At 39.6% G+C, this 21,200-nt stretch overlaps 1 protein-coding gene across 3 annotated transcripts in view; it reads left to right on the top strand.

Annotated features, from left to right (window-relative positions):
* The window catches only part of JAKMIP2 (janus kinase and microtubule interacting protein 2), a 67,225-nt gene that overhangs the window by 20,983 nt on the left and 25,042 nt on the right, over positions 1-21,200 (top strand). For 2 of the 3 annotated variants that reach the window (XM_021701888.2, XM_021701889.1), the window contains 11 exons: positions 1,107-1,253; positions 1,891-2,031; positions 4,079-4,135; positions 5,113-5,232; positions 6,339-6,467; positions 9,412-9,495; positions 10,181-10,243; positions 12,879-12,977; positions 14,621-14,719; positions 16,503-16,556; positions 17,464-17,529. In XM_021701888.2, the coding sequence (XP_021557563.1) occupies positions 1,107-1,253; positions 1,891-2,031; positions 4,079-4,135; positions 5,113-5,232; positions 6,339-6,467; positions 9,412-9,495; positions 10,181-10,243; positions 12,879-12,977; positions 14,621-14,719; positions 16,503-16,556; positions 17,464-17,529 (1,059 nt within the window). The remainder of the gene's footprint in view (positions 1-1,106; positions 1,254-1,890; positions 2,032-4,078; positions 4,136-5,112; positions 5,233-6,338; positions 6,468-9,411; positions 9,496-10,180; positions 10,244-12,878; positions 12,978-14,620; positions 14,720-16,502; positions 16,557-17,463; positions 17,530-21,200) is intronic. The other variant, XM_021701890.1, reaches the window with a different exon arrangement.

Genomic DNA, 21,200 nt, shown 5'->3' with positions numbered 1-21,200 from the left:
ATATGTCATCCAGATGGGAGTTTTGAGAGCAAAGGGGGGGATTATTAACAATTACCCCAAGATAGCATTCATAAAATTAGACCAGTGTTTCTCAGCTGGAAGCAATTTTGGCAGTGTCTGGAGATGTTTTTGATTGTCACAACTGGGAGGATGTTACCAGCATCTAGTGGGCAGAGGCCAGGGATGCTGTTAAACATTCTACATTGCAGGACATCTCCTCATGACAAAAAGTATCTAGCCCAAAATGTCTAGAGTGCTGGGGTTGAGAAACCTTGCCTTAGACTAGCAAACCAGAATATGGTCACTCTTAATTATGGGCAGGTAAGAATATAATCATACTTTTCCTAAGCTCAGTGAGAATTAAATGTTCTTAAACACAAATATCAATAGAGTTTTGAGAGTATGTTTTTTTTCTCAATAACATTTTCTTAAAAATAAACATCCTTGGGGCACCTGGCTGGCTTAGTCAGAAGAGCATGAGACTCTTGATCTCAGGGTTGTGAGTTTGAGCCCCACATTGGGTGTAGAGATTACCAAAAAATAAATGTAAAAAAAATGAGTAAATAAAAATAAACAGTCTTAGTGTGGTTTCGGGAATCTTAGCAACATCTCTTATGGAAGAACAGGCTTTGCCGATAATCAGGCTTGGGTTTGAGTCCTGGTTGCACTCCTTAGTGACTGGTGATTCATATGAGCTGCTTTATCTCTCTGAGCCAGTGAGGGGTCACTGCAGGCCCAGGGAGAGGTATGAGCAGCATGAGGTTGGGGCTCAGTGTAGCAGGGTACCCGGGCTGGAGGAAATCAAGGGGCAAGCAAGGCGTGCAATTGCTCTTGCCGAGCATTTCCAAAATCAGAACCTTGGCAGCACCTCCTTGAAGGTAATACTTGATACAGAGTTGTGAATACTATGATGATGGCAAACCGCTCGAGGAAACTGAAAACAAAGCAGTCGGGCTATTAAATGAAGGATGGACCTGGTCAGTTCCGGGACACACAGTGAGGCCAACCAAGGCGGCCCCGGATGGGTTTCACCCCTGCCCATTCACTCCCTCTGCTCCCACATCCACTCCAGCACAAGAGACAAATTGTAACTTCTGTCTTCCCAGTTAAAACGGGTGCGGGAAACCGAGAAACAATGTAAACCTCTTCTGGAAAGGAACAAGTGCCTCACCAAGAGGAACGATGAGCTGATGGTGTCTTTGCAGCGCATGGAAGAGAAGCTAAAAGCCGTTACCAAGGAAAATTCAGAAATGGTGTGTATCACAGACTCTGCAAAGCTGCAGCTTCCGTCCTTCCAACTCCACTAACCTGACTTACTACTCTTTCTCAGTTCATTTTTAAAATACAATGCTATTCATGAAAATTGGGGTTTTTTTCCCTGTGGAAGCAAGGAACCTTAAAGGAAGAAAGCAAGAGAAAATTGATGGCTCTGAATTTTAAGGGGTTTCTAAATTTGCAGAACGGTAGGACTGCTTCCAGGAATCTGCACACTTTCCAAAATCTCCCCAGTAGAGAAGCAAACTCAGTCACAGAAACTTCCTTCCAAGAATTTCACTAACATGCTCTTCATAGAACTGTACAATGGGTACCTCTTATCTTCTGAGACATTGCATAATAGTTGAGAAATAGATGCCACCACTTGTATTATGTATGGACAGTGATAAGCTCATGCACTCCTTAACAAACTTACAACACAGCTGTCAAGATCTTCAGACATCCCCAGTGATTTTGACTCGTAGAAGATAAAATAAACTTGAGGGTTTTGGTTGGTGCATCTATGAAGCTGAGCAATTTTCAAATTTAGTTGGAGCCTCATAAAGTTTCTATGTGAACTGCTAAAGTTTAGGATTTTTAAAATCTCTACCTATACTTTCTTCTTTTCCAATCCAGAGAGAAAAAATAACATCCCATCCACCCTTAAAGAAATTAAAATCTCTGAATGACCTCGATCAAGCTAATGAAGAACAAGAGACAGAGTTTTTAAAACTTCAAGTCATTGAGCAGCAGAACATTATTGATGAGCTCACAAGGGTAGGTCTTGATCATTCTATAAACTCTAAGCTGTTCCCAAGGGCAAGTCACTGAGAAATCAACATGCACTGGAAGCACTTAATAATTTCAGATTAGCCCCCAAAGCCCGAGTTTATATATTCAATATATAAGTAAGTTGAAGAGACTCTATTCCAAAAATACTTCATATTATTAAACTGTTTTATACATTTTCAATTAGAATCCTCTTAACTAATTTGATAACACAAATAGTGGCTGCAAAACACCCTAAAAGAACTTCCAAATGCATCATTATGTGAGTAGGTATATAGTCTGGGTGTACCTTATAATTGCCTTCCAGTATCAAGATTCTGAGGCTCAGAGATTAAATATTTGGCCAACAATAACAAGACCATATGCCTCTTATTTCCCAACATTTAATTCAGTATCTAGCACATAGTGCAGTTTAATAAATATTTGTTGAATGAACAGTGATTACATCGTAATTACATGACAGAGTGGAAATTTCAGTCCCGATCTTCTGACCATGACCTCAGTGCCTTAGAGCAGTTATTACTTCCATTTGCATCTGGTCAAGGCTTGTTTTACCAACAGCAGTGGCCTAAGACCTTCACATGCCTTTGGGTTTCCTCTTTGCCTCACTGTCTTTATTCCATGATTGTTATCTCTGGTCGCTCTCACTTGAGGAGCAAGCCAAGGGCTGGGGGGTTGAGGAACTAGCAATGGGAGGGGTGGGGGGGGGTTAGGCAAGTGTCTCCAAGGAAGGGTGAGCAAGATGATTTAGTGCTATTGAGGGGAGAAAAGATGATAACGTCTGGTTATAACTATTTGTGGTTTATCCTTTTAAAATTGTCTACGTTGAGTATATGTTATAATGCATATACTGTATTAGGAGGGTAATCTAAGTATAAATTTTCAAAGTTTCAGATATATTGAGGTTATATGATCAAAATATTTTTACAAGTTGAGAAATCCTAAAGGTTAACATCACTGGCATAAACCAGACAACGTATTAAACATGGCCTTCTGGTGCAGTGTGCCTCTTACTTCACATCCACAACCTTAATTACTAGTAAATCCCAGATTCACTCGGCCAAGACTTTTCTTGACTTTGAGTATCTGAACTTAAGATAAAAGTTTCTTATAAGAATTTGACATGTTGAGACATATCATCCAGACTTTCAGGGAAACTAAGTGCCACTTATTTAATCTACCTTTGAATTTGTACAGTAAATATGTGGAGTACTTAGTTAATGAACACCAAATTCCCAGGATATCTCCATCCACAAAAAAAAAGAATCAAGAAATTGATTCCCCTCCCCCCGAAAAAAGCCCAATAGATGATTCCAACCCAGTAGACACTCTGTTCCCATTTTCAGAGGCTGCAGGTGAGAACAAGGGTCTAAGAATAGTCAGAAGACAGCTTGCTATGACTTTCAAGTGATTAAATGAAAAGAATAAGGTTTATGCAAAGTCGTATTTTTTCAATACTTAAATATAAAGTAATTTTGGGTTTGAGAAAACTGAAAAATTGTGCTTTGGGAAAATATGAGTATTTTCAGAGCTACTTGATCTTCAAGTATAATAAAGGATTCTGATGAGGAAGACGGTGTACTTCCTGATTAGGAGGCTCTCAGATCCACATAGATTATCAGGAAAAGTTGTAGTGTATTTTTACTTTAAAAATATGTAATGGCACCTGGGTGGCTCAATTGGTTAAACGTCCAACTCTTGGTTTCCACTCAGCGTCATGAGATCAAGCCCCGCAGACCCAGTGTGAAGTCTGTTTGAGATTCATTCCACTCCATCTTCCTCCCCTTCTGCTCCTCCCCCTGCTCATGCTCTCTCTCTCTTTCAAATAAATAAATAAAATCTTTAAAAAGATATGTAAGTAGCAAACCTAAAAATTACCAAAATTACAAAACACAATCTTATTTTAAATAGAAATACGTAATGCCTCGGGTGAAAACCAACTCTGTCATTGAGAAAAAAAAAAAAACACAACACAAAACCTAGAGGAAAACATGTACCAACTCAACATCTGAAAAGTTCTTCGTCTGTTTTCCAGGACCGAGAAAAGCTCATCCGTAGGAGAAAACACAGAAGAAGTTCCAAGCCAATTAAGGTAACGGGAAAACTAGGTTATCAGGCTTTTGCCACAAACCCTGTGAGAGAAATGAGGCTGCCAAGGAATCTGCCTGCAAAGATGTGATAAATCAGATGTTCCTAAACTGCAGCAAACCATGGGCTTTATTTGCTAAAAGAAAATCTCTTCTCTTGGTAGTTCTTAGAAGTCCAAAAATGATTGCGTTATGGATTTTAACCTTTAAGGTTTGCTTTAATATGACTTTATCTGCGTGAATAGGCACTAGGTTTGGGGTGGAAAGCATTATCTGACAAGCTGGAGAGTCAAACTCTAAGAACATGCAAGAGATACACATGATTTAATGCCTTCCAGCGAATAATATTAGTGTCTCATACCCACCCTATAATTATTCGTGTATTTTTATTATTCTCCTGGACAGTATTATTGGTAGTAGTTTGATTTTATTATTCCATTATATACTTGGATACGATTACTGATAATGATTATTAATAATGGTACTCTCAGTCCACCCATATCAGTATAGCCTCTTATAATCCATGAAGTTTTGTTAATTTGTCTATTTGTTTGATTTTGTTTTTATCAAGTACATTATTTGATTTGGATATTGGATTGGAGGATAAGACTTACAATTTGATAATCCCAGATAGGTGCCTGGACTTTAAGTCTGTCTTGATTATATTTTAAATACTGGAAAGATAAGTCACATAAACTCGTCATGGTATAAATGTAATATATTAAGAGGCTCCAGTGTTTCTATGAGGAAAGCCAAATGTTAGTGAATATTCCTCAGCAACATCAGAAGTGAAACAAAGTGGGACGCACTTTTATTGGAATTATTGTGTTCATGCCCGAAGTTTTTATTTCCTCCAAGAAGCACTAAAGGACCCCTGTCTTCTGTGTCCATTTGCACATATGCCAGTTGATGGTACCTTGGTAATATGTTGACTTTCCCCACTCCTAGTTGTGTCAGTAAATATGTACTTTCCCACCCCTAGAGGCCTGTTTTGGACCCATTTATTGGCTATGATGAGGACTCCATGGATTCAGAGACATCATCCATGGCCTCATTTAGAACAGACCGAACACCAGCTACTCCTGATGATGACTTGGACGAAGTAAGCTTTTCCACTTCTCTAGTCTTTTGTGATACCGTCACCAAACCTTTGCTTTAAAGTGGAGAGAAAGCGTTGTACTTCTTACATCCTTTCTGAACTGCCCAAAATGATCACATAATAGTGATCCATTTTGACTTTGTTACCTCTTGGAAAATAGCTTCGCTGGTGTCATGTAACCCTTTTAACAACTTGTCTAAAATCCTGTTCTGTAACTTGAAGACTTTTTTCAAACTAAAAGTCACTCTCCCCAATTCTTCATCTAGGGAAGGTGGGAACCAAGAAACAAGCTTAGAAGAACAAGCTTCTAGATACAGTTGAGGACAGGGTTTAGCAAAGTGTGCTCTCTAGACTACCATTGTCAGAATCATCTCGGGGGTTTCAATCACAGTGAAAATTCCTGGACTCTACTACACAACTCCTGAGTCAGGATCCTGTGGGTAGAACCCCCAAATCTGCATTTTTCACAAAGCTCCCTGGTGATTATATCATGCTCTGAAGTTTGAGACCTAAAGCTGTAAAACTATATTTTTATAGTTTATCTCTGGAAGAAATTGTTGCATATGAATGTGTTGAAAAGAATTGAGAATAAAACTATCATTTCCTCCCATTTGAATCCAAAAGCTAGCTGTAAGTTCTCATCTGGACCCAAAATTGACTGTAATCTAAGCCAAAAGAGCAATCATCAGAAATGTATAAATAAGCAAATGCCTCTTATTAATAACATTAAGTATTTCTGCAATGTCGATCTTAAAGTACTACAGTATTTGTGTCTATGTACATACTTTAAAATTAAGAATAAAATCATGGGGTGCCTGGGTGGCTCAGTTGGTTAAGTGTCTGCCTCTTGATTTCGGCTCAGGTCATGATCTCAGGGTCGTGAGATCAAGCCCCATCTCGGGCTCTGCAGTGGGCATGGAGCCTGCTTGGGATTCTCTCTCTCCCTCTCCCTCTACCCCTCTCCCCACAAAAAGAATAAAATCACTCCCAATCCAGTATCAAACATATATTTACTTCTCTTTATAAAGTGGACAAATGTTAGTATTTCACGTTGAACACAGGATCCGAACATAACCTAATTATTTTTTGGCCTTTTTTGTAACCTCAAGAGTTTAGCAGCTGAAGAATCTGAGCTACGATTTCGACAATTAACAAAAGAATATCAGGCCCTCCAAAGAGCATATGCCCTCCTGCAGGAGCAGACTGGAGGTATCATCGATGCTGAAAGGGAAGCCAAGGTCGGTACACGTCTGGGGAGAGTGCTCTGAATTGGCCTGCAGCAGTCACAACATAAAAGTACCACGGACATAAAAATATCAGTAGGATAGCTTCCCCTGTATCCTTCTCTCCACTGTGGCTTTTGAACTGTTTTATCTTTTATGTCAACAAACCTTGGATCTAGAGACATTAGAACCAACTTAGATCGATGCTTTTGTTCCTTTAAAGACAGTAGTTCTTATTCTGGCTATTTGAAAACTTTTATTTTTCAAAGCTAGACAATATTGAATCTTGATAATCCATTTTTTTTAGCTTCTTGCTTGGAAAAAATACTTTTGTGGTTAGCCACTTTCTTTTCTTAGTTAATAAGTGCACAACATTACATTGACAGCTTTCAAAGAATTTTCACTGACAATATCTCATTTAATTTTTATGACAGCACCCTAAGGCAGGTATTTTATAAAAGAGTTCAAGGCTCTGAGAGGTTAATTGAATTGCCCAAGATCACATAGCTAATTCATGGAAAACTTGGATTCTACCTAAAATCTTACTGGGTCACATGTTCTTTCCATTACATCACAATTGCCTGTCATAAGCTCATTAAAAAAAAAAAAAAAGCTACACACATACAATACTAATACTTAAAATTTAGTGAGTCCTTGCTGTGTTGCAGACATCATTGTAAGCGCTTTACATACATCATCTCATGCAATCCTAAAACAACCCTATGAGTTAGATGCTATTCTTAGCTATGTCCTTTTTATAGGAGAGGAGATAATAGCTTTGTAGGAGTTAAATGTAGATTGGCTAGGTTGAAACCAGGATATACAGCTCAGTTAGATGAAAGCTAGGATATGAACCTAGTGTTTCTGAGTTCACAGTCCTAACCACCATGCCATAACTGCTTCATAGATTTATAATTTACATGGGGCAAGAAGGAGTGTGCCCACCCAATGATTTTATCCTACTTCCAGTTTAGAGGGTCTGTAGTATGCTGAGCAGTGTTGTAAGAACTACTTTTAGTTGTTTAGTGGGACAGGATAGATATTATAGTTGTGTATTTTTAAATTGTAACATACATACATGCACATGTTTATACATAAATGAATAAACATTAAAAAAAAACCCACTGTGATTTGGAATAGATAGGCAGGCAGTCATTGGAAAGGGATGTATGTGTGTCCCTTCGTGTTTATGCCTTAATACGTCATAGTTGTGGTTTTCATGATTAGCATGTACTAAGCATTCTCATGAAACATAGGATTGGTTAATTAAGATAATGGCATACATCTTGTTTTTTGAAGAGGTGATGATGTAGAAACCAGTTCTTTCTCTCATTTCACCCTCACCTCTAAATAAAGGTTTAGCGTTATCTCTAGCTATGAAAGTCAAAAAACCTTAACCATTCTCAGCAAAATAGTCTGAAACAAATCAAGATGTTAGAAAAAGGGCAATAGAGTAAATTGAGAGAAAGTAGAAATGCAAAAATAGGGGCGCCTGGGTGGTTCAGTTGGTTAAGCATCCAACTCTCATTTCAGCTCAGGTCATGATCTCAGGGTCATGAGATCAAGCCCGGCATCGGGCTCTGCGCTCAGCACTGAGTCTGCTTGAGATTCTCTCTCTTCCTCTGCCCTCACCCACTCTCGCTTGCATGCTCACTATCTCTTTAAATAAATAAGTAAAATATTTTTTAAAAAAAGAAATGCAAAAATAGATAATATAGATGAATGAGTATCATGAAAACAAAAGATGTAATCATTTTGATACAAGAAAAAAATAGATTGTACTCAATGCTCATTTAAAGTTAAAATAATTCTCAGTGAAATTAAGCTCGGGTTTTTTTTTTTAATCTAATAAAGGTAAATATAATCTTCAACAGTCCAAAGACATATTCTCCTCCCAGTGAAGAATAAGAAAAGGAGGAGCACCTGGCTGGCTCAGTCAGAGCATGCAATTCTTGATCTCAGGGTTGTGAGTTTGAGCCCCACGTTGGGTGTAGAGATTACTTTTAAGAAAGGAAGAACTGGGAGGGGGGGGTGCCTGGGTGGCTCAGTCAGTTAAGCATCCAACTCTTGATTACGGCTCAGGTCATGTTGTCAGGGTTGTAAAATTGAGCCCTGCATTGGGCTTCTCAGTAGGGAGTCTGTTTGAGGTTCTCTCTCTCCCTCTCCCTTTGCCCCTCCCCACCCTCTCTCCCTCTAAAAAAAGAAAAAGAAAGGAAGGAAGGAAAGAAGAAAAAGAAAGGATACCTGCCATTGCTGACTTTATTCCACATTACACTAAAGAACCTATCGAGATCTTAAGATAAGTAAAAAATATGTGTATGGGCAAAAAGCAAAAAACCCACTAATTTTTCACAGAAAATAAGGTCCTGTGTAGGGAGAATACAAGAGAATCTGAAAACAAATGAAGTAAGGTTGCTCCATAGAAGATCAGTGTCCAAAAATGCTGATACACACACTCACCCCCCGACACACATACACATCATTCATACATACATACATACATGCATACATCTGGATCTAGATTTAGATTTAGGGCAAAGTTGGCTCTGAAAGAATGGCAAGTTTTGGGAGAGGCAAAATGGGAGAAGGATTTCCAGAAGAGGAATTTATTCAAATAAGAGAGAAGTGGGGAGGGTTACAAGGCATATTTAGGAAATAAGGAGATCACCAGCAGATCAGGGGTGAACTTTGTTGATGAGTAGTACGGAAAAGATTGCAAATATAATGGGAGTTCTCGCATCTCACCTAAAGACTTTGAATTTTAACCTGATGGTAAAGGGAACCACGGAAAGTTTTAGGCAAGAATTTCGATCCTAAAAAGAGTTTTAAAAGGTCCTTTGATCATAGAAACAAAAATTTTTTTTTCTCCCTTGTTGAGTTCTGATCAAGGAACATAAGGGAAGGAAAAATACTGAGTTACCATTTTACTTACTGAGTTCTGGAATTTTGATTTCACTAGGCTCAAGAACAGCTCCAAGCAGAGGTGCTAAGGTATAAAGCCAAAATTGAAGATCTGGAAGCGACCCTGGCTCAGAAAGGGCAGGTAGGCATCGGGTTGCTGGCTCTTCTGCAGATGCACACAATCCCGTCCGACCGTCCTCCAGCCCCTGTGCATGGGCCGCACCCGGGACACAGCTTGGCTCTCCACAGTGACCTTTCTCAAACTCTGTCAGAATGTTCAACTCGATGTTTCTGTCCCTGGTGTTTTTCTGGCCAGAGCGTGAACCCCCCGCTACAACACGAATGAGGTTGGGCAAGAGAGAATGGCAGATGAAGAGGAGCCCTGTACAAATAGCCTAGAGTGGTCACAAGCTGCTGAGACAAAGACCCGCCCCTCAAGCTGCATTCTTTGCCTCTATGCTACATTTATGGTTCTGCATTTTAATGTTTTCCATCCATATGTATCTAGCCTGTGTGCATTCTGACCCTTTTCACTTTTTGCCTGTGTGGTCACTTCTGAGTCCCCGGAAGGCTGGTCCTGGATTATTCAGACTGAAAAAGTTAGAGCTTAGTGAGTGTCAATGAGAAGGGGGTGAAATTTTCCTGGCAACTTTGGCCCCGATGTCTTTTGAAGAAGGAGCGGATGACAAGGGGTGGGTGTCATTTACCAGCCACCGGCTGGCCAACAAACTGGGTGAGAGGAGACAGCTCTGGCCAAGTGGTTTGTCGACACAGGCTCTCCCGTGCCACTCCGAAATGCTGACTGCGCAATATTCTTTGTCAAACAGGACTCACACTGGGTAGAAGATAAACAACTTTTCATTAAGAGAAACCAGGAGCTTTTAGAAAAGGTATGTTGGGCGCAACACCCTAGTGGGGCAGAGGAGAAAATGATGAGAGATCCAGGAGCAGCAGGGGGTCCCCTCAGGAGTGGCACAGGGGCTCGGGGAAGGGGAGGCTTTTCCGGCGCTGCGCTCTCCCCTGCTGCGTGCTCAACTGCATCCCTGTCACCGCCATCACCATCAGTTAGTGGCCCGTGTGCATGGCTCTGTGCTGGTGTTGTGCCGACTCGAGAGGTTGTGATCCCTGACGCCTACTGATTTGTTTACCGTATATATATATATACTGTCTGTGTGCTGTACATATATATATATATATATATACACACACCCACACGTGCACACATCCTATGTGGTTGGCCATCTACTAAAAGCACACTACGAATAGGACTTGTTATTTTGTGCAAGGCAGTGACAGATTATGACTCCAAGACCACGCTGCAACCTAGCATAGACTGTTCTCACTTTTAATCGTTTTGCTGATCTTGGCTATTTATATACAGATATATATATATATATATATATGTATACTTTTTTTTTAAGGGGAGAACATTTTAAAAGATGCATCCAAGGCACAAAACAGCATGTTCCGGAGGTTGCTCAACAAACCAAGAATGCAAAAGCATGGTGTAGGCTCAATAGATATAATTAATTTGGTTATCTGAACATAGGCTTTTGATTGAGACAATGAAATACAACAGAGATCATTTTAAGTTTAAGGTGGTTTTGTCTTTAGTGTTTACCTTCCATAAATCTAGTGAAAAGATTACAAAATAAATCATGCTTGGGAAAAAAACAGACTTTGAAAGCCCATTTGAATAAGGGAAATAATTCTGTAGGTTCATCCAATTGTTATGTAGAAATTATTTTAGGATTATTTCTACCAATATTCAGTAGCCTTGGCAAGTCAAAAATTAACCACAACACTTTTGGAAGCACGAGAAGGGAAAGAAGATGCTTTATCCTCCCTCCCCTCTGGTCTAGCGAAGTCCTTAGCCTACCTCGCTTTCTGAATGACAAGAGACAGTGCATATGTATAGAGGGCGGGTGGGTTTTCCAGGATTGAGACCTGGTACTCTCAGAGAGGCGGGGGGTCCCTATAAAGAAACTTCATCACACATTGGTCCTGGTCTGTGAATTGCAACCTGTGAGCCACTGACCTAATTGCCAGTGTTAACTGCCAAAACCAGAAATCTCCCCAAATATCCCATCTTGGATCCAGATTCAAGATTCTAGGTAGAATCTCTTTGGGATCTAAGTCAATTTCTTAAAACTTTTGAAAGTTCATGTGACCACAAATATCTGAATGTAAATCTAAATCTATGTGTAAAAAAATTTGACTACATTAATTAATGTCACTAATATTTCACTATTTCCCCATCTTTATTTTCCTATAATTTTTCTATATCCTGAGGCTATGAGAAAAAGAGGTTTTTAGTAGTCTTAGAGATGCCCAGTATTAAGTGTTATTACATTTCTTTACACCTAAAAACTAATTCCCGTTACATCTTCTATCTGCTTTCTTTCAGTCTTGATTTCTTTGGAATAAATGGGGAATTAAGGGGCTCAAGCTTCTATGATTAAAAGAAAACCACAGTGACAATAAAGCTAAACATCCTACTTCAAGTGGGTATACTTGGGAAAGTAAGAGTCATCCTATGATAAAAAGCCCCTGGGTTTTTGTTTCTAAATTCAAGATTTTAAATAGTTCCTGTGTGTGAGGCCCACCCACACAGCTAAAATCCCAAGGCAGCCCCAAACCTATTACAGATCCTGAAAATGTTTTGATCCCTTGTAGACATGGGCCTGTCTTATAGGGTGAGGCATGTTTTACACAACTAACTTAATTCCACGCTTTATCAGGTTATAGGAGAAATCTTACAGGAAAATACAGGGAAAAGGTGTCACTTCTAAATGGGTAGACAAAGGAAGCCTCTTTTGGTAGGGAATGTTAGAGTTCTGTGTTCAAGGAAGAGTAGCAGTTCCTCATATAGAAAAGGAAATGGAGGGAACCCCTTTTAGGCAGAAAGATGAACAAAGACACAGCTCCTGGCAGTCAGTCCACAGGGTAGATGGGGCGTTCTAGATTCTTGTGTGCGTGTGATCACATGTGAGTGTGTGCGTGTGCAGAGATGACCGTGAGAATATTTAAGGCCAGAAAGCTAGGTGCTGACCAGAGTATGAAGGTTTTTGAATTCCATATTGACGAGTTTGGCTTTATTCTGTGGGTAACTGGAACGCAGTAAAGTTTTGTATATGATCAGAGCTATCTATATAAAATTTTTCTGACCATTTGTAACTCCAGAAACGAGAGGTGTCGGTCTCCACTATGTACACCATTGAAGGCAGTGCCAGGACACCGTCCCTGACCCACAGTACTCTCAGATTCACTACTCAGAGGCTCCCCAGATGTTATCTCAATGAATGCAGGTGTCTTATAGCATTTTCCTCTATGACACAAAAAAGTCAACCAAAGGATAACTAGAAAGAAAGCCCAAGACTTATTTTATTCACATCTACTTGGGATTTTTTTTTTCACGGCCTGGATGATTTATTCACCAACTAAATGAGTGCTCTCCATGCTTGCTTTGCTAAATTGTAGATGGTTTTTGCAATGTTCACCTAACTTGAGGATTTACTTTATTAGATAGAAAAACAGGAGGCAGAAAATCACCGGTTACAACAGGAACTACAGGATGCCCGAGACCAGAATGAGCTGCTGGAGTTTCGAAACCTAGAGCTAGAAGTAAGGAAATGATAATAATGATAATAAAAATAATTATAACAATTAACATGCACTGAACACATCCTATGTGTGAGGTGCTAAATTAAGCATTTCAGATGCCTACTCTCATTCACCCTCACAACCATAATCAAGATTTTAGAGATGAGGCAACTGAGCTTGAATAACTTGCCCAAAACCTGGGACCATAAGTGATAAAGCACTGATGCAAATCAGAATTGTCTGCTCAGAAAAAAAAGAATTGTCTGCTCAGATACTGTACTTTTCGACACCATTGCCTTTAAGAACAAGAATGAATAATTTTTAAATAATTTACATAATAGATTTCAAACTGCATCAATATTTCATAGCTTTAAAATAATCATTTCCATCCTTCATTGAATTCTGACTCATAAAAATGTTACCTCAAGAATTATATTTCAAATTGTGCTATATACAAAAATATTTTGTTATATACTTGAATTCATGAGTAAACTTTTTTAATCTATAGTGCACTTACGCAAAAGGCTAAGAAGCAAGGTAACTTGTTTTAGGAAATACCTTGGTTAACCTGACCAAATTTCAGTCTTTTTTTTTTTTTTAAGTAAAACATATCAGTCAAATCAGATCTTAATTACAAATAAATTACAATCTGGCCGGGGGTGGGGCACCTGGCTGGCTCGGTCAGTAGAGCATGTGACTCTTGATCTCAGGGTCATGAGTCCAAACCCCATGTTGGGTGTAGAGATTACTTAAAAAAATAATTAAAAAAAAAAAAACAGGGGTGCCTGATGGCTCAGTCAGTTAAGAGTCCTACTCTTGATTTCGGCTCAGGTCATGATCTCAGGTTTGACATCGAGCCCCATGTTGGGCTTCACACTGGGGGTGGAGCTTGCTTAAGATTCTCTGTCTCTCTGACCCTCCCCACTCCCTTTCCCTCTCTAAGAAAAATAAAAATGAAAAAGCCTGACTTCTTTGGGGCGCCTGGGTGGCTCAGTCAGAAGAGTGTGCAACTCTTGATCGGTGGATCATGAGTTCTAACCCCACATTGGGGGTAGAGATTACTCAAATAAATATTTTTTTAAAAAAGAATCTGGCTTAGAATCTGACTGAATGTATATGGATACGAAAGATAAGAAAATTTCCCATTTGATAGCTCTGTTATTTTGCCAGGGGTTTCTTTTTGAGGTTTTTTCAAATTAGATCTGGATAGAGTTAGCAGTTGGTGTTCCTCAGTGAGGAAGAGCGAAGTCCTCTTTAGTAGCTCACATATCTTCATCGTAAAACTTGAGTGGATTGAATATGCAGAAGGCCGTTAGCAGCCATAAGACTTCATGATCAAAAGACCATTCTCTGTGACACCTGAAAGCTCTAAATATTCATATAGTTTAAATGGGAACTTCACTTCCAACATTTCTCTGACCAAAAAATTTGCAAGACTGAATGACACCATCTGTAAATTCTTCTACCATACCTCTTAGTTGATCAGTCAGTTCTTTTCCATTAAATTTAAGCATGAACATCTTGTGTTTCTTTTTTTTGGCCACATGACATTGATAAACTACCGCAATAGCATAAAGAGAGAGCACAGACAACTGGTTTAGTGTTTAATCAGTTGTTGCTTTTTTTTTTTTTTAATTCCCATATATTCTTCACTGTATTTCAAGGAAAGAGAGAGACGATCCCCTCCATTTAATCTACAAATTCACCCATTCTCTGATGGTGTGAGTGCTCTACAGATCTACTGTATGAAAGAAGGTGTCAAGGTAGGCAGATACTCAATTTTTTATGTTTGTAAAAAGTAGAGAAACTGGGAATTGGAAAAGGGGAGGTTATTGATCACTTTTGTTTTTCAGTCACTGGATGTTATTTTGATACCAACTATGTAGCAACTGAAAAGAGTCGCATCTAGGTGCCAGGCTGACTCAGTTAGTAGGGCATGCCACTCTTGATCTCAGGGTCGTGAGTTTGAGCCCCGTGTTGTGCGTTGGAGCCTACTTAACATAATTTTAAAAAAAAAATTTAAAAAAGGATGTGTGACAGATGTATGAATGGTAACAGCAGAGAACACAGGAAATCATGATTATTTAGAACAGAGTAGGGTAAAGAAGATACAGATTCAAAATATTAAGATAATTACCCTCAATTATCTAGGGGAAATATTAAATAATAAAATATCAGTACTTTGAGAAGCACATTTCAAGTATAGCAGATAAAAAAATATTTGTCGAGTCCCTTTGTTATGCTGTCTTAAGTGCTGTGGGATTCATAATCTTGGAATTTTGGTGGTGGAAGAGACCTTAAAATCATCTAGCCCACCATCTCTTTTGATTACGTTTAATTTAGGGAAGATTTCTCTTTTGGAAGGACTTATGATTTCTAACGTGTTGTTCATTTAGATAAAATGTAATTCTGTCTTTAGGGATATTGGGATCCATTTTAAACATTAAGGTTGAATGGAGGTGGCCCCATCTCCTGGAAAATATATTGTCCTTCAACGTAATGCAATCACATGGTGGGTCTCTATCCCGCAGGGAAAGCTGGGAAGCCTCCTGCCGTTCCTGGTCTCTCCTTGACCTTGTGCATGGCCCTCCCTGCTCCCACTCTGAGCTGCCAGATAATACCTGCTTTCGTTGCCTTCTCTGTACCTGTGAAACTGAGCTAGACCTCCCCCTTCCTGGTGGTAGGGGTCTGGTTGTGAGTAAGAGGAGAGAGGTGTACTAATGAAGTAAAAAGTGGGAGGAAAATTAGGTAGTAAAATTGCGCTTCCTTGTTTTCCATCCTAAACCTCTTTCAGGGTGTTTAAACTTCTGTCCTTCCTGGGCTGCCCCAAAATTTGTAAACCAGAGCAGTTTGTTGGGTTTTTTTTTTTATTCAGCTCTAATTAAATGAAAAGGACTTCTACTTTGTCTTTTCCTTAGATACTTTTCTTAGATAAATCACAAACAACCTACTCTGGTGGATGAAATTTATATGCAGGGGAACTTTTTCAAATGGAGTTCAGCTGCTTCAAACTGACTCAAGAAATATAGTTAAAATGAGCTATTTTCCATAGCATGAAATTAATGCTAAAAAATGGAAGGTACTCTAGTTTTCTATGTGGCAATCAAAATCTCAACCAGGTCAGAATTCCATTAATTAGAATGAAATTAGTTGATTATATTTATTACTTGTTACTTTTCTTTATACCTACAATTTATCATAATTCAAAAAAATTGTCAATTAATAAGAAAAAACTTTAATGAAAGAATTCCAAGTCCTTACTATATCCTAGACTCTTTCACATACCATCCCTTTATCCTTAAGATCAGCCTATGAAGGAGGTATTTTGCAACTGGTGAAATTGAGAATGAACTGTTAAGTAGTCTGCCCAGGTTCACACAACTTGGAAGAAGCAGGGTGAAAACATAAAACCACGTGTGCCTGATTGAAAACAACCCAAGGAAGTATGGGTCTTAAAATGTCTTCTCAAAGTTACGGGTCAAGCAGTGATAGAATAGTAAGCCGCCTTTGTGTCTTTGATTTGAATGTGTCTCCTTGATGTTGCAGGATGTGAACATCCCTGATCTCATAAAGCAGCTTGATATCCTGGGTGATAATGGGGTAAGTAATGAATTGATTAAGGGCAGTAAATATATGAATTTGCCCAAAGAGGGGCAAGAAATACTTGCCAGGGCATCATGTGTAAAATAATAGCAAGTGAGAAGCCACATTCACTTAAGGATGTAGCTCCTTGAAGAGAATCAATCATTTATCAAACAAGTTGGTTTAGGGGTTGTAAGGATCTCTAGAAGGCAGAAACGGGAAACTGGTGAAGTGTTTTTCATGGGCTGGTTTCACGTTTGAATGCCGACCACATCTGCAGTGATTAAAGCTAATTACCTTCTCTCTGTTGCCTGGAGCCATCTAGCATGAAATTAATCAGTCATGCAGTTGCAACTGCTGCTAAATAGTAGGGTTGGTGGCAGCCCCATAAAAATGGACCAGGAAACTATAATCTCTTTTTTTTCTAAAAACACCTTCCAGGCAGGGTCAAGGCATATTAATTCAGTGGGAGGAACATTCATTGAGATACTATGGGAATGATGCATATAAGTTGGAGGAGTCACCCATTTTTTGCCTTGAAAAATCATCAAAGGAGAGAAGAGAATCAATTAAATCACATCAAACCACTATGAAAAGATTACTTGTTATTTCATTTTGGTTTCTGCTTTTCTCATAACCTGACTATTAGCTAAGTATGCTCACAGTGAAACACAAAAGCAAGTCAGTATTAGAGATATAAAAAAAAATCACATTTAATGTCCTTTTACATGTTTCGAATGAACTTTTTGTTCAGAATTGTAGAATAGAACATCTGAACTAAGTAGAATAGAACATCTGTTACGTTACATACATGCACCTGCGGTAATATCTATGGCAGGCTGTTAGGCAGATAGTGCAAATATCGTACTGTCTTCAGCTTATTTTCTTTCTCTCTCTCTCTCTCTCCCTCCCTCTCTTTTGGCAGAACTTAAGAAATGAAGAACAAGTGGCCATAATTCAGGCCAGCACTGTGCTGTCCCTGGCAGAAAAGGTAATATATCAAACTAACATTCAAACCATCTCAATGTCTGACTTCACACCTAAAGACCCGGGTAGGGTTGAAGGACATTCTCTTTGCACATGATATTGTGTTACTGAATACCTAATAAGTATCTTTTTTTTTCAGGGTAATACAACCCCTATAGAATGAGAACACACAAAAGAAAAGTCTACATACTGATCTGGGGTGGGTGGATAATTCTTGCTTTGTAGTCTGTTAAAAAATGGAACACTTTCTGGATTACATTATCCAAACAATCCCTCCCAAGCTGGGACAGCTGTAAAGAAGGGTTTCGTTGAGAGGTGGTAAAATGGCGCCTGGCTCTTTTTATGCGCTCTTCCCTGGCTGCATACACACCAGTTTTCCGGAACTGATTGTGTAATTCAGTGGTGGCTCTCTGCAGTCACATTCAGAAAGCCCAACCTGGGGACTGGCAGAAGAGCAACACTGAGTGTGTTCTGGCCCCCTTGTGTCGAAACCTGGTAAATGGTAGGGAGAGAGACAAAGGAAAGAGCCAAGTGGAGAAGCTTGATGACTGGCTATGTTCAGGGTGTCGCGAAAATCAGCACTTACTTGAGAGGCTCGTGTACATGGTTGGATAAAATGACAACTGTATAAATTCCTTGAAATGCTTTCTTAATTCCTAAATGCATAAAGAGTTTGTTATAAATTAAATGAAACCATAAACAAGCAAGTGATCTGCTTTCTCCCGTCTGAAGTAAGGGAATCCTCCAGGTCAAATGATTTATTGAGTTACTCGAACAATACCATGACATAAAGGGAAAACAATGTAGGGAGAGGCAAGGACTGCTATAAAATAAAAAGTTACTTAAGAAATAGTAAAATGATCCTTTTTTGGATCGGATTCAAGGACACCAAGTTGGAAGAAAGGACACTTTGCTGACAGCTGGGGAGATTTTAATATGGATCAGGAATGATATAACAAAAGGAGTTCATGTTCATTTTGCAAGGTATAAAAATGGTCTTTGAATTAAGGATTTTTTTTTAAAGGCCTTTTCTGTTAGGGATACATACTGAGGTATTTACATGTGAAATGATATCTGGGATTTGCTTTGTAAAAAACTTACAGGGCGCCTGGGTGGCTCAGTCGTTAAGCGTCTGCCTTCGGCTCAGCTCATGATCCCAGGGTCCTGGGATCGAGCCCTGCATCGGGCTCCTGCTCAGCAGGAAGCCTGCTTCTCCCTCTCCCACTCCCCCTGCTTGTGTTCCCTCTTTCGCTGTGTCTCTCTCTGTCAAATAAATAAAATCTTTAAAAAATAAATAAATAAAAACAAAAATTAAAATAAAATAAAAAACTTAATTTATGCTTTAATTACAGATGTATCACTCTCCCTCTCCACAACAAATTAATAGCACTACATTATCTCTAACATAACGTCCAGAATCCAGAACTTGCCATGAGGGCCCCGAGGATCTGGCCCTTACCTGCTTCTCCAGGATCCCACTTGTTTCTTTGGTCCATAGCAAAGGTCCAGCCATACACAAATCCTTCTGGGGCCCCGATCTTCTGTCTCTGTCTCTCTCTCCATCTCTATCACTGTTTCCATCCCTTGGTCCTTTACACTGTTCTCTTTGCTTAGAAGATATTCCCTTTTTCCTTTTCTACCTTGGTCTGGCTAAATCTGAACCATTAGACATGCCCCTGTGTGGGGAAGCTTTCTTATTCACCCAAGGCCAGTTAGGTGGTTTTTTTTTCTCTGTGTTTCCACAGTGACTTATGCATCTGCTACTATGGCTTTTAACAACTATAACGGGGCTGCTCATTTTTTGCTGTTGTTATACGCCCCCAACCACCTACCGCTAGACTTTAAGCTCCATGAGGGCAAATATGGTATCTGTTTACTCCACTTTGTTTGCCTAGCTTTTCACAATAGCCCAGCACATCTAACAGGTGGTCAACAAATGTTTACTGAAGGAGTGAACAAGTGACCGTGAATGTCCACAGGACAGTGTTCCAGTGACATCCAGTTGGATGAAGAAAACACAGTCTGTATTCCCAGGTCTGCTACAGTCATTTGGCAGCAAAAGCCAGAGTGTCTCATTCAGTTGGACTCATAAAGGGCTACAATTCTTTATTGCAAGAAAAGTCACCTTAGTTTAGGAATACCAAGAAAACTTGCCTTTCTGTAAAAGGCAAGGATTCGGGACATGAAGGAAAGGATAGGGAAATGGAAAAGAAAATAGGAATAGGAAAAAAGAAAAGGAAAAATAGGTCTGTGTGCCTTGCATTTGCTTAGATTGTTGGAAGAAAATCTTTCATTCCCTGCCCTGTGTGGCGTGTGGTGCAGCTTGAACTTGACCATAATTAACACTTGCATAGTGCTTCTTTTGCACTTGGCACTGTTCTAATTGCCAAAGTCTTGGTATGACTGTTCTATGTGAGGAATTTCATATATGGGGAATCTGAAGCACAGAGAAGGTAGGTAACTGCCCCAGTCACACAGCTAGAAAATGATGGAATCCGGATTGATTCATACTCAAGCAGTCTATTTGCAGAGTCCATGATCTTCTTAACCACTGCACCCAAATTCCCCTTAAGCATCCTATTGAAAGCAAGAGGTGCCCTATGTGGAGCCCATAGGACCTGCTCTTTTAGAGCTTTGGTGAATTAATTCGTGCTTCCACTTACCTCCAGATGAACATGTACAGAGTGATGACAGTGTGCTTAGCACTGAAGATCTAAGTGAAAGAACCAGATGCATAAGACACAGGCCTGTCCTCAAAGTGCTCATAGTCTGGGCAATTACCTTTTGTGCAGATCTTTACAATTCACAAGTTTTAAAGTCCTCCTACCTTTGGGATTCACAGATGAACATTTCTATCTCCCAGGAATTCTAAATGTCAACCTTGAAGCTTCTGATACTGCAACTTTGAATAGCATTCTGCTGTCTAGGAATATAAACTATAACCAGAGATTGAACCTAGACAAATTTCCAACAAGTAAATCCTCTAGTGACTTTGTATTAAAAATAGCAAGAGCAGGGGCACCTGGGTGGCTCAATTGGTTGAGCGTCGCTTGATTTCGGCTCAGGTCATGATCTCAGGGTCATGGGATCAAGCCCCGCATCACGCTCCACACTCAGCAGGGAGTTGACTTGAAATTCTCTCTCCCTCTCCTTCTGTCCCTCCCCCTGCCTGTGTGCACGCACGTGCTCTCTCTGTCTTAAAAAATATGTATAAGAGCTGTGACCTTAAGTGAGAACATGAGAATATGTTATGGGCCAGGTACTGCACAAATCTCCTTGTTGTTGACAACTGTCCTATATTCATCCACTCTTTGCATTCTACACATGAAGAAACTGAGATGTGGGCTTCAGTAACTTGTCCTGCATCACAGGTTATAAGGGCTTCGAGTCAACACACAAATCTATGTCTGGAGCCCATGACTGAACTGCTTCAACTTACTGTACTCTTAAAAACACTGTTTAGAAGAGAATTTGCTTCTCAATGATAAATGGGCAGCAAGTGAAAGGAAGCATTTTAATAAAGCATGATGGTATACAATTGCATTATGAGGCTATTTACCCATGACTTTTGACGGAAATCTGCTTCAAGGGGAAACCACGGGTGTGTACAAGAACTGAGGGAGTAGCCCCTCCAGTCTCCCCGGGGAATTTCTTCTTTCTTCTTTCCCCTAAGAG

The sequence above is a fragment of the Neomonachus schauinslandi genome, chromosome 7 (genome assembly GCF_002201575.2).
Source record: "Neomonachus schauinslandi chromosome 7, ASM220157v2, whole genome shotgun sequence".
Lineage (NCBI taxonomy): Eukaryota > Metazoa > Chordata > Mammalia > Carnivora > Phocidae > Neomonachus > Neomonachus schauinslandi.
This window is presented reverse-complemented; position numbering and strand designations above follow the sequence as displayed.